An 11,341-nucleotide genomic window follows, 5' to 3' on the forward strand; every position below is an offset into this window, starting at 1 on the left:
CATTAATTGCGAATATTAAATTAAGAGACATACTTTCAAGGTATATTTTTGTAAAAGAGCAATCCTGATGAAAAATTTTATTAGTTTCCACCAGAAAATCCCAAGAATACAATAATTTGTCTGGGCGAATTGGAATTAATGCAAAATAAATCATATCAAAGACTCTAATTTAAATATTATTCGCTTTTGTTTTTTTATTACATTTATGGTTATTTACATTGAATAAAACACTGGGAAACACGGTATGTACATAAATCCAGCATAAATCGCATTGGTGATGAGATGCAATTATGTGAGCATGCTCAGTAATTCGCGTACAATTATTGCTCCGAGCTTTGAGCATGCTCAGGAAAAAGCATTCTATTCTGAATGCCATTGGTAGAAATGTTGCAAAATATTCAATGTCCAACCAATAGTAAAACACATGAAAGAAGCGACAAATTTCTACTACACAATCAATTTTATTCTGATAACACTTCAACAGAATTGTTCTTCTGAAGTGTCGCCTTGGTTTTCTGATGATTCAGCCTCCATTTTCTGGCCGCTGCCAGAAGGTTCTCAGTAGTGTTCTCTTGTGCATCATCAAAAGACTTCGATGTACCACAGATGCCCAATTCCAGATCCACAGAGCTCTGTGGAAGCTGCATTGGGAAAGATTTAGTGGTGAGCTGTGGCGAATCACGTGTACTGGAGGATTCGCTACTTCCGTCAGACTCCCCCCAGGCAGATTTCTGACGCTTGCGCCTCACCATAGAGATAATATTTCCACACACCGGTGCTCCAGACACAATCCCAGAACTTGACTGACGATTGATGACACCTGCCGTTGCTGGTCGGACTCTAGTCAATTGCTCGAATTTATCTTGAGCTTCTTCAGCAATTGCAGGATCCACATCCAGTGACTCGTCTGGACTCGTCAAGCTAGAACTGTAGCATTCAGAAGACGACGAACTGACACAGCCATCGGGATATAAGGAAATTCCGTCTAGAATCCTCAAATGGGGGATAAATTCCTTAATCCTTTCGCGGTGGTTGTTAATATTCGCCACAGGATTTCCGGCGATATTCAAATTACGCAGTTTAGAGCACAAGGACAGAAAGCTTACAGCCTCCAAATCACAAATTCTGTTGTCTCTTAAGCTAAGAATAGACAATGTTGGAAGGTTGTAACATGGCTCCACGTATTCAATGGCATTCCCATCCGCAATAAGTTCCTCCAGCGTGATAAGACAACTAGTTCCATCGAGTGTTCTTAGACCGCATCGACTAACATTGAGATATCTGCAGAAGAAGCATAAATTAATTGAGTTTCCTAACTAATTGTTGCAGTTCTTACTTCAAATTGAGATGACATCCCAAATCTCTCAATGAATGAATAATGCTTCCATCGAGATTGAGGCTCACCAGGCACGGAACGAACGAATGAATGCGCTGAAGACTCGTCAGATGGGAAATCACGCGGAGCTTTAGATCCTGCACTGTGTCCAAACGACGAGCTCCAGTGACCTGATGAAGAAGTTCTTCCAGCGATGGTTCTGTGGGTAGGACGATTGGTTCGTAGAGTGGCTCCTCAGGCAGAAAGTTGGCGTACTCATTAATGATTTGCAGATGATTCTGACCACTGGCACTTGAAGCGCGACTACCCAAGGAAGAATTAGATTCACTAGATTCCGTCGATGAGATGCACTCATCAGATGGAAGCTCTTGATGGGGCATTTTGCACTTGACGTCGCAGACAAAATAAAATTGAAGTGAGGAACTTTTCAAGTAGTATTTATTTATTCATTTCCTTGGCAACTGTGCTCAAAATCCTCAAATTTAAATATCTATATCTGTCTATTCGTGTGTTTAGTAGTGGAATTTCATTGGATAATTCTTGGGACTCTCGAAGAAGTGGTGCCGACTTTTCGCTGAGTTGGCAAAGGGGTGCAAACTTAGCTGTCAAACACCGCACATTGCTATTCAAAACAATGGAAAATCCTGTTGAGAAATCTCTGGAAAAACTAGTAATTCGAGAAGGATCGGCTGTGATTGAGAGTGAAGGTCATGTATTTTATAACCCTGTTCAGGAATTCAACAGAGATTGTGAGTATTAATTGCGGAGAGTAGTGAAATACGATGGGAAATCTAATCCTCGTGGCGTTGTTTTGCTTTTCAGTGAGTATTTTGGTTCTCTCCAGCTTCTCACAGCTCCTCTGGGAGGAAAATGTGGCCAGGAAAGGGGACTCCAGGGAGTTTCCCCGTGAAGCTGGCATTAAATGCGAAGGTGGATTGAGAATCCTGGAAGCGCTGGCCGCTACAGGTCTTCGCAGCATTCGCTATGCTTTAGAAGTTCCGGGAATTCAGGAGATTCTTGCCAATGACCTGTCCCGGAAGGCTGTGCAGGACATCAGAGTGAATGTGGAGAGAAACGGCGTGACAGACCTGGTGGTGCCCAATGAAGCTGACGCCCTCATGCTGATGTACACTAGTATGAGGCCAGGGATGAGATTCTCAGCGATCGATCTGGATCCATATGGCTGTCCCACGCGCTTCCTGGACGCCGCTGTGCAAAGCATAGTTGACGGAGGCTTGCTGCTCGTCACCGCCACGGATATGGCTGTGTTGGCAGGCAATTCTCCCGAATCCTGCTTCGTGAAGTACGGTTCCATATCCCTGAAGTCGAAGGCTTGTCATGAGATAGCCATCAGAATCCTGCTGAGGAGTATTGAGAGTCACGCTACGCAGTACGGACGATACATTCAGCCTCTGCTGAGTATTTCAGCAGATTTCTACATTCGTGTCTTTGTCCGAATCTTCTCGAGTCCTGTGAAGTGCAAGAAGAGCAGCAGCAAGCAATCGCTGGTGTTCCAGTGCACCGGCTGTGACTCCTTCACACTACAGCCTCTGGGAGTGCTCAGAGCGAACCCAACGGAGAAGAATCCTGACCAGGTGATTGCCGAGAAGAGTAAGCATTTTACTGATTCCCAAATGCTTGACTTTCTTTTTGGCTTTCAGATAAAATATGCCATCCCAACTGGACCTTTTGTGGACTCTACGTGCACCCACTGCGGCTCCAGGCATCACATTGGCGGCCCGATATGGTCAGATCCAATCCACGATGTTGGATTTGTCGAGAAACTCCTTCAGAGAGCGACTGAAAGCAATCTTGGCACTGCTAAGAGACTTTTAGGACAGCTCACAGTCATCCGGGAAGAGCTGCCAGACATCCCACTGTATTACTCTGTGGATAAGCTCTGCTCCATCATCAAAGTGGTCACGATGCCTGTGCTGAAGTTCCGCTCGGCACTTCTTCACGCGGGCTTTCGTGTGTCCTATTCGCACGCGTACAAGAACTCCTTGAAAACCGACGCTCCAAATCGCGTGCTGTGGGACATCCTGAGATGCTGGGCGGAAAGGAATCCTGTGAATCCCGAGAGATTTATAGAGGGCACGCCCTTGAAGGCTATTCTAGAGCAGAAGTCGCAATGCGACTACAATTTCAATGACATTCATCCTGATGCCAATCCGGAGAGTCGGCGGAATTGTTTGTCGCGCTTCCCGGGAAATCCAACAGCTCACTGGGGACCAGGAACGCGCGCCACGCTCATGATCGGCGGCACGACGATGATGAAGAGCGTGAGGAATCAGAACAGGAGGACGAAGAGACCCAGAGATGAGGACACAGCCAATGGTCAGGATGTGAAGGTGCTAAAAAACGCTTGAGGTAAAGTTTATTTGCCTTTTATTGGGTGTTTTAATAGTTGAAGAAGTTGCCGTCGCTGGTCTGTCGCGAGTAGCCTGGATTCGTGAGGGGCGTGTGGGGACCGCTGTGGATCAGCTTGACGCTGTGCGGAGAGATCCTCTCGGTGATGCCACCAATGCAGAGTGGATGACTCAGAGGCTGAGACTTCGGCGCTGGTGAATCCACAGAGTTTCGTAGGCGGCGAAATGTCGTTTGACCACAGGTTTCGGGCTGAACGTGTGTCTGGGACTTTGTGTGCCACAAGTCGTCACTGTGATTGTAGCAGGAGTCCAGCACCATATCGAGAGAGTCTCTGGGAGTGTTGCCAAACTCTCGGAAGACGGCAGAGTGGCGAGCAGAACTGAGCGTTTGGTGGAAGAACACTCGCTTGCTGGGCGGGAGTTTCTCTTTCCACGCCTTGGCGTCCGCTTCTGGTGGCTGAGGCAAGCTCTTGATGAACACTCCCTCCCTCTCGAGATCCGGGAGATGTGAGTAATTCCTCTTTTGCTCCATGATGCGAAGGGAATAAGTTGTTTAATCGATACAATAATGGATGAATGTTGAGTTGAAGTTTCGTGTTCTTCGCGATTGAGAGACAGAATGAGATACAGAAGCCTTTGGGGAGTATGCGGAATTTATTTCCAATACAATGTGCCTAAAATGTATAATTGAAGTCAATGTACTTGAGTCCATCAGGGAGTAAAGTCTAAGAATGTTTGGGAAGCCTGGGCGATCCTACTCAGGAGCTGCACTCGTGGGCATCTGGTGGTGATTGGGTGAGGATATCACCACCTCTGGGCACTCTCTCCCATGATTGCTGACCAGGAGGGGAATTGTGTCGGTGCAGGGCGTGTGATTTGTGGCACTCTTCGCTGAGCTGCCGTTAATCAGCTCGTCCACCTTCCGGGCGCTCTCTGTGACCACGGTGGAGTCCATCAGGGGCTGCGAGACGTTCATGATGGGACAGATCTTGTTGCGCGCCAGCAACAGTGACCAGTTGAGGACGTTGAATGTGACCACGTAAACGATTGGCATGGTCCAGGTGTCGCGATTCTCCAGCGCCACGACGCCCAGAAACCAGCAGATGGAGAAAAGTGGCTCGAAGATGAGTGACACACGAACGGCACTGCGGAAGCCAATGTAGTCTTCCACCTCCAGGGAACTCTGGATGGAGAGATCGGCCAGAGACAGCGATTCCAGCTCGAATTTTGAGTCATACTGATCGCGCCGACTCTCAATTGTGCCCTGGGACAGGCCCTCGAGCACCACTCCCCCAAAATTCTCCACGAAGCCCTCCTGTTGCTTCCGACGCAGATTACGCAGCGTCACCGTGGCCAGGATGGTGGTGGTGAGGATGAGCAGGAAGATGGGGATCAGGTAGTTGACGATCATGCCGCGGTGCACGGAGAGCCAGCAGAAGTGGCGCGTCTCGTAACCGTTCCCCGTGAGGATGTAGGAGAAGGTGATGTAGAATATAGGAAGACCGTAGGCTGTGAGGTAGGTTTGGCGCATGTTGGGCCCCATGTCTGTCTCCATGAACACGTAGATGGTCTGTATGTAGATGAGACCCCAAAGCGCCACGCTCAGATGCAGGAAGTGGATGATGAGGGCGATCACTTCGCAGCTGAAGGCGCTGCCGGAGGACGCCTGGACGCCCACGATGAAGACAAAGTTGGCGCTGAAGCCCACGCACAGGAAGTTTATCACAATCGGATAGAAGACATTCCGGCGAGGAAGTTTCCTGTGCCAAGAAAAGTGGAGAGCAGTTGTGGAGATGTTCTGGTATACACTCGACGCTTTTACTCACCGGTTTCTCACGTATATCAAGATTATGGTCATGGTTTGCGCCAAGAGGGCGACGGTGCTGCCGACGCTCAGGATATTCTTCCCGGACACCGTCTTGCGCTCACTCCCATAGATGTACATGATATTGTCGATGGCGTTGTGCTCCTGGAAGTCCCTATCAATTGCCTCGTTCATCTCCTGATCCACACTATCGACGCTCCCCGCACTATCGCCACCCTCGGAGTAGTCGTAGTAGATCAAGTCATCGTTCTTTGATATGTTCACCTCTGGAATGTCCAACGCGGCCCATTAAAATGCATCCGTGTGACGCCGCTTTCACACTCACCTGATAAGCCGGACGCGAAAAGGAGTACAAAAAGCGAGAGAAGACACGATGATTTCCACAGCAGTTGCATCTTACTGACCAGTGCACTGAGGCGGAGACCGACGCTAGCCAGCGAGTAGAGGAATGGTCATAATTGACAGGACAATAACAAAGAGATGAGAGATGCTGCACTCTGGAAAATTCTGCACTGCGCAAGCCCTCATTTGGCATATACATATGAGGGCTTCTCCCGCGTGAGCCGACGAGGCCGTGTGTGCATTTTCCACCCTCAGCCGCCTTCGCCGGGCAACTTGTGCGCGCATTGGCCACTTTTAGGGTCAATCTCCTCTATAGAGCTTAATTGGATAATCTTTTTTGCATTGTGAAAACGCCTTCCATCCTTATTTCACTTCAATCTAGCAAAACTGTTCCATTATTAATCTCTTCATGCTCTTCACGACTCACTTAACTACGGAAAAAGCACGATTTTCAATTAATGTGAGTTCGTCAAATGCGCAAACGTCGTGCAAGAGTTAATAGAGAGTGAATTTCTATTTATGGTAATGAGTAGAAATTAACATGTTAATTATCCTCAAAATATGTACTCAAATTATGCTGAGTCAGATAATAATCGATGATTCTATTCATGGCCCAAACTTGTTATCCTCTTACGAAGGTTTCAGAAAAATTCTATTGCACGAAGACCACTGAAGTTGATAGTCATACATTCTGTGGGAGTAAAAATGGTCATTCTCTGGAGAACATTGAAGTGTCTCCTTCTATCAGTGCTGTTTTGGGTCTTTGTAGTTTACATTAAAAACTCCTCAAGTTTCCTTGTGAACGACATTCAGAATACATCAAAGGGCATAAGAAGAAGCGAATGATGTCAGAAATTAAAGTTCCTTCCGTCAACTGGGGAAGAGAACCCTTTAAAACCAGTGGCTTTGGCGTCCTTTCCTGGCAGTGGAAACACATGGTTGAGATACTTACTTCAGCAAGTCACTGGAATCCTCACTGGAAGTGTTTACAGCGACTATGACTTGATGATGACGTCTTTTCCCGCAGAAGGAGTGCATAATTCATCAGTAAGACATTTTCAGATTCCCTTAACTTCATTTTATTCTGATCAATTTGCCATTAGGTTCTTGTTGTGAAGACTCATGAGCACGGTCCGTTGGTCTGGGGTCAATTCAGACGAGCAGTTCTTCTTGTTCGTGATCCTCAGGGAGCAATTTTGGCGGAATTCAACAGGCAAAATGCTGGACACCTTGGAATAGCTTCCGAAGATCTGTTCTATGAGAAATCTTGGGAGGAATTTGTGCGAAACAAGTTGATTTCCTGGACAGATTTCCATTTAGATTGGACGAGAAATTTCCTACAACCAATTGAGATTGTCTTCTATGAAGATCTTGTTTCTGATCTTCGAGGATCGTTAGTAAGAATTCTAAGGTTTTTGCAATGGCCAGTGGATGATAAGAATCTAGATTGTGCTATAAAGCGTCGTAGAGGGAATTACAAAAGGCGACAACTTCCTTTTGATCCCTTTACTAAAAGTATGAAAGACAGGATTGATGAGACACGCAATAATACTTTCAAGGAACTGAAGCGAATGGAAAGAGTGAGAAAAATTTATTTCACACTCTTCAGATTTCTGTAAAAACGCTGCCACTCGATGGTCTGTAAGTGAAGTCAGTTTTGCAGGATTGATCAGGATCAAAGGCGTGAATATCTTCATCTGGAATGTTGACTTCGTAAGGATCTTCGTTTGAGAGTCCTGCAGCGACTTGCTCAACTTGACGCATAACTCGAAGCAAGTTCAATCCAGCGAGCTTCTTCAGTTCCTCCGGAGTCCAGGGCTCGTAACCATGTCCTGGTTCTGCTAGTTTGTCAAAGAGATCTGGGTATTTTGAGACATCTTCAAGACCAACGGGTTGGCTGGAAAACAACAATAAGTTTTATAGTTATAAACTCTCAAGTAGTGTGTTTAGAGACTCACAGCTCAACGCCGTCGTAATCTCCACCGATTCCAACATAATCAACTCCTGCCACTTCCTTGATGTGGTTCAAGTGCTTAATGACATCGTCAATCGTGGCATCAGCGCCGGCAATGAAAAACGAGTAGAAATTCACCATGATGATGCCGCCGTTCTGTCGCAATCTCGACAGGACATCGTCCTTCGCATTGCGATGATGAGCGAAGATGGCGTATGAGGACGAATGGCTGAAGATCACTGGAGCTCTGGTCACATCCAGCACGTGATGCATCACACCTGCGCTCACGTGGGAAATATCCACCAGCATTCCCAGCCTGTTCATCTCCAACACGACCTTCACGCCAAAGTCTGTAAGATTGCGCTTTACAGCGGTTTCGTCTTCGTCGATTGGCGATGCATCGACCCAGGGTTGATTGCAACTGTGCGTCAGAGTCATGTAGCGAACGCCCAGTTCGTAGTAAAGACGAAGAACGGAGAGACGATCATCAATTGAATGTCCGCCTTCAACTACGATGAGACTGGCTATTTTCCCTGCATCAAAGGACGCCTGGATCTCTGTAAGGAACAATAAGTCATTAGATATTAGCATGCGCTCACTATCAAATCAATCGCATGTCAAGTGTTAAGGAAGTCTTGAAAAGAAAACAGTTTTGTTAGACAAATGCAGAACAAGAGAGGTTTATTGCATCTTCAAATCTCCATATTAGTTGGTGTGTAAGTGAAGTCAGTTTTGCAGGATTGATTAGGATCGAAGGCGTGAATATCTTCATCGGGAATGTTGACTTCGTAAGGATCTTCGTTTGAGAGTCCTGCAGCGACTTGCTCAACTTCACGCATAACTCGAAGCAAGTTCAATCCAGCGAGCTTCTTCAGTTCCTCCGGAGTCCAGGGCTCGAAGCCATGATCTGGCTGAGCTAGCTTATCAAACAGATCAGGATACATGGACACATCTTCAAGTCCAATTGGTTGCCTGGGGAAGTGATGAGAAAGACTAAGAATTGATCTATCTGGGGGTATTTTGAAGCCTCACCTGTTTACGCCATCGTAATCTCCACCAATTCCGACGTGATCCACACCAGCCACGTCCCTGATATGGTTAATGTGTCTGATAACATCGTCAATGGTCGCTTGCGATCCGCCCACGTAAAGCGAGTAGAAGTTCACCATGATGATTCCGCGGTTTTCGCGCAATTTCAGCAAGACATCGTCCTTGGCATTGCGATGGTGAGCGTACATCGCGTGTGCAGAGGAGTGACTGAAGATCACTGGAGCTCTGGACACATCCAGGGCGTGATGCATCACACCTGCGCTCACGTGGGACAGATCCACCATCATTCCCAGTCTGTTCATCTCCCACACAACCTTCACGCCAAAGTCTGTAAGATTGCGTTTCTCAACGGTTGTGTCGTCGATTGGCGATGCATCGACCCAGGGTTGATTGCAACTGTGCGTCAGAGTCATGTAGCGAACGCCCAGTTCGTAGTAAAGACGAAGAACCGAGAGACGATCATCAATCGAGTGTCCGCCTTCGACGCAAATCAGACTGGCGATCTTTCCCGCCTTGAAGGCCGCTTCGATCTCTAGAAAGTAAGGCTCAATCACTACCAAGCCATTTATCTGCCATTGCAGCCTTGAAAACATGCAAAGCATTCTAAGACTTTCGAGATTAAGATAGTGCTAATCGAAGGGAGAGCAATTAGAAACAGTCTATCGCTATTGTCTGCCATAGGAAAGCGATTAGAGAGTGATTTGTAGGTGTCTTTTGATAAGTGCGACGTAATGATCTTCAAAGTTGATTGGAATTCACACCTATTAATCTAGCATTTAAGAGCTTTATCAAGCACAATCGATTGGTTATTCGTTTTACTGTTTTCAAATATATTTCCATCCAAATCTTTTTGTCTTTGATGACATTTTCTTCACCCTCTCGTAAAGTCTTTTTGATAAAGTCTTCTCTGACATTGTTTCTGTTGCTCTTGTGGATCTCATTATGGTTCGGAAAACACAGTAAAATGCACAGAAATAACTTCATGACTGATTTTCACTTGCTTTTTCACCAAATCAACTGTAAGTTTAATGAAAAATGTGAGACAAACAACAGTCATAATGTAAAATCAACGCGATTTTTTCACCTTAATTTACCACGTTTACGATCATCAACATATTTCTTAGTAGGATAAAATTGAATTATCCTCGTCCGCGGCAATTAACTACGAGTTTATAGCATTTGGGCTAAACAAGAAAAAACTGAACCACGAAGAAACACAATATGCTTGACAATATGATAATGATAATACCACACAATCGCAGGATCTTCACATGAAAGGTCAATGATAAGCACTGACTTTGCTTAGTCTAATGTCGAACAAGATTCCTTCAGCCACACGCACAGAGCTTCTCCGTGGCCTAATTCAGCGCAAGCAATTCACTTCATCTCATTGTACTGTGATCAATCGCATTAAGCAAACTGGATGCAACTCACCGTCCGCCGTTGTGGCGTACTGCAGATCGTTGGGGTACTTCTTGATGAGGCGCTTGATCACGTCAATTTGCGCCATGGTTCTCTCCACGGCGTCCTTGTGCTGCGTCCCACAGCTCACATATGCCACCCAGAACTGTCCGCCCACCTTGCCAGTGCGCAGCCTAGGCAGATCCGTGTGACTGGTCGAGCGAGGGCCCCACACGGGATGCAATCTCAGATCGGAGTCGAAGTTGAAGTTCGCCAGTTGGTTCTGCTCGATGCTGTAGAGATTGTATGGCAGATCGTTGTGGCCATCGATGAGTGGCACCTCGTCCAGGACACTGCTGCCGCGGAATGTGTCCGATTGCTCACTGTTGCCCACACTCTTGCCCACTGTGAGTGGCAGGGCGATGGCTAGCGCCACCACGAGCACCAGAGCTCCGCCACCAAAGATCAGCCACTTCTTCTTCGCCGCGCTCAGAACCATATTTGTCGCGCACACACGCACACTTCACTGGAACAGATCACCTGAACTGACGATGCGCGAATCCAGCAATTGAGGTGATCCGGGGGCCTTTTAATGGCGTGTGATAAGAAGTCTCGCAGCGTTTTATGACTCTCTATCGCGCATCTTCATCTCACACTGATAAATCTCTCCTCATGTGGCCAATTCTGACCAGACAGTGCGATACAACGCACCGACAGAGCCGCATTCAAAAGCATAGATCTGCTCACATATTTCGTTATCAGTTGAGCGAGCATAGTTCGAAGACTTGCAGTAGTCAAACATACATTCATGTCATTCAATTAAATCTTATCTCTCGTGAACAAATAGTGCCATAAATTGCGAGATACACAATAAAATGATTTGGAGGCAATTACGAGTGTCCAAGAAACTCAAGTGGTTCCGCATATGGCAAAAAACCAGCGCACTTTGAATTACCTCTCAGTGCGCGCCTGAGTGCATGCAAAACGCCATTCGAAGTCCGTCCGTTGAAGAAAATCACGGGGTTTTTATTAAATTCATTCTTTACTAATTTTAAATAATGTGT

General features: G+C 46.5%; 7 protein-coding genes across 7 annotated transcripts; 2 read left to right on the forward strand and 5 right to left on the reverse strand.

Annotated features, from left to right (window-relative positions):
- Positions 1 to 461: 461 nt before the first annotated feature.
- LOC132256064 (uncharacterized) lies at positions 462 to 1,716 on the reverse strand. The gene is made up of 2 exons (XM_059752246.1): positions 1,337 to 1,716; positions 462 to 1,281 (listed from the first exon to the last, which is right to left on the reverse strand). Exons 1-2 carry the CDS (start codon positions 1,714 to 1,716, stop codon positions 462 to 464), a joined length of 1,200 nt encoding a protein of 399 aa, XP_059608229.1.
- A 186-nt stretch (positions 1,717 to 1,902) lies between these two features.
- Positions 1,903 to 3,726, forward strand: LOC132255765 (tRNA (guanine(26)-N(2))-dimethyltransferase). The gene is made up of 3 exons (XM_059751916.1): positions 1,903 to 2,085; positions 2,159 to 2,931; positions 2,998 to 3,726. Exons 1-3 carry the CDS (start codon positions 1,971 to 1,973, stop codon positions 3,703 to 3,705), a joined length of 1,596 nt encoding a protein of 531 aa, XP_059607899.1. The 5' UTR covers positions 1,903 to 1,970; the 3' UTR covers positions 3,706 to 3,726.
- LOC132256065 (uncharacterized) lies at positions 3,725 to 4,237 on the reverse strand. The gene has a single exon (XM_059752247.1). The coding sequence runs from the start codon at positions 4,235 to 4,237 to the stop codon at positions 3,737 to 3,739; it is 501 nt and encodes a 166-aa protein (XP_059608230.1). The 3' UTR covers positions 3,725 to 3,736.
- Positions 4,238 to 4,340: 103 nt separating this feature from the next.
- Positions 4,341 to 6,009, reverse strand: LOC132255766 (uncharacterized). Its single transcript, XM_059751917.1, has 3 exons — positions 5,856 to 6,009; positions 5,532 to 5,796; positions 4,341 to 5,465 (listed from the first exon to the last, which is right to left on the reverse strand). Exons 1-3 carry the CDS (start codon positions 5,923 to 5,925, stop codon positions 4,460 to 4,462), a joined length of 1,341 nt encoding a protein of 446 aa, XP_059607900.1. The 5' UTR covers positions 5,926 to 6,009; the 3' UTR covers positions 4,341 to 4,459.
- Positions 6,010 to 6,577: 568 nt separating this feature from the next.
- On the forward strand, positions 6,578 to 7,588 carry LOC132256066 (WSCD family member AAEL009094-like). The gene is made up of 3 exons (XM_059752248.1): positions 6,578 to 6,631; positions 6,734 to 6,919; positions 6,976 to 7,588. The coding sequence occupies exons 1-3, from the start codon at positions 6,578 to 6,580 to the stop codon at positions 7,489 to 7,491; spliced, it is 756 nt and encodes a 251-aa protein (XP_059608231.1). The 3' UTR covers positions 7,492 to 7,588.
- On the reverse strand, positions 7,566 to 8,417 carry LOC132256067 (dipeptidase 1-like). Its single transcript, XM_059752250.1, has 3 exons — positions 7,831 to 8,417; positions 7,623 to 7,769; positions 7,566 to 7,569 (listed from the first exon to the last, which is right to left on the reverse strand). The coding sequence occupies exons 1-3, from the start codon at positions 8,415 to 8,417 to the stop codon at positions 7,566 to 7,568; spliced, it is 738 nt and encodes a 245-aa protein (XP_059608233.1).
- Positions 8,418 to 8,499: 82 nt separating this feature from the next.
- On the reverse strand, positions 8,500 to 10,863 carry LOC132265528 (dipeptidase 1-like). The gene is made up of 3 exons (XM_059766227.1): positions 10,311 to 10,863; positions 8,859 to 9,408; positions 8,500 to 8,798 (listed from the first exon to the last, which is right to left on the reverse strand). Exons 1-3 carry the CDS (start codon positions 10,774 to 10,776, stop codon positions 8,519 to 8,521), a joined length of 1,296 nt encoding a protein of 431 aa, XP_059622210.1. The 5' UTR covers positions 10,777 to 10,863; the 3' UTR covers positions 8,500 to 8,518.
- Positions 10,864 to 11,341: the final 478 nt, after the last annotated feature.

This window comes from Phlebotomus argentipes, unplaced genomic scaffold (genome assembly GCF_947086385.1).
Source record: "Phlebotomus argentipes unplaced genomic scaffold, Phlebotomus argentipes genome assembly contig_5, whole genome shotgun sequence".
Classification (NCBI taxonomy): domain Eukaryota; kingdom Metazoa; phylum Arthropoda; class Insecta; order Diptera; family Psychodidae; genus Phlebotomus; species Phlebotomus argentipes.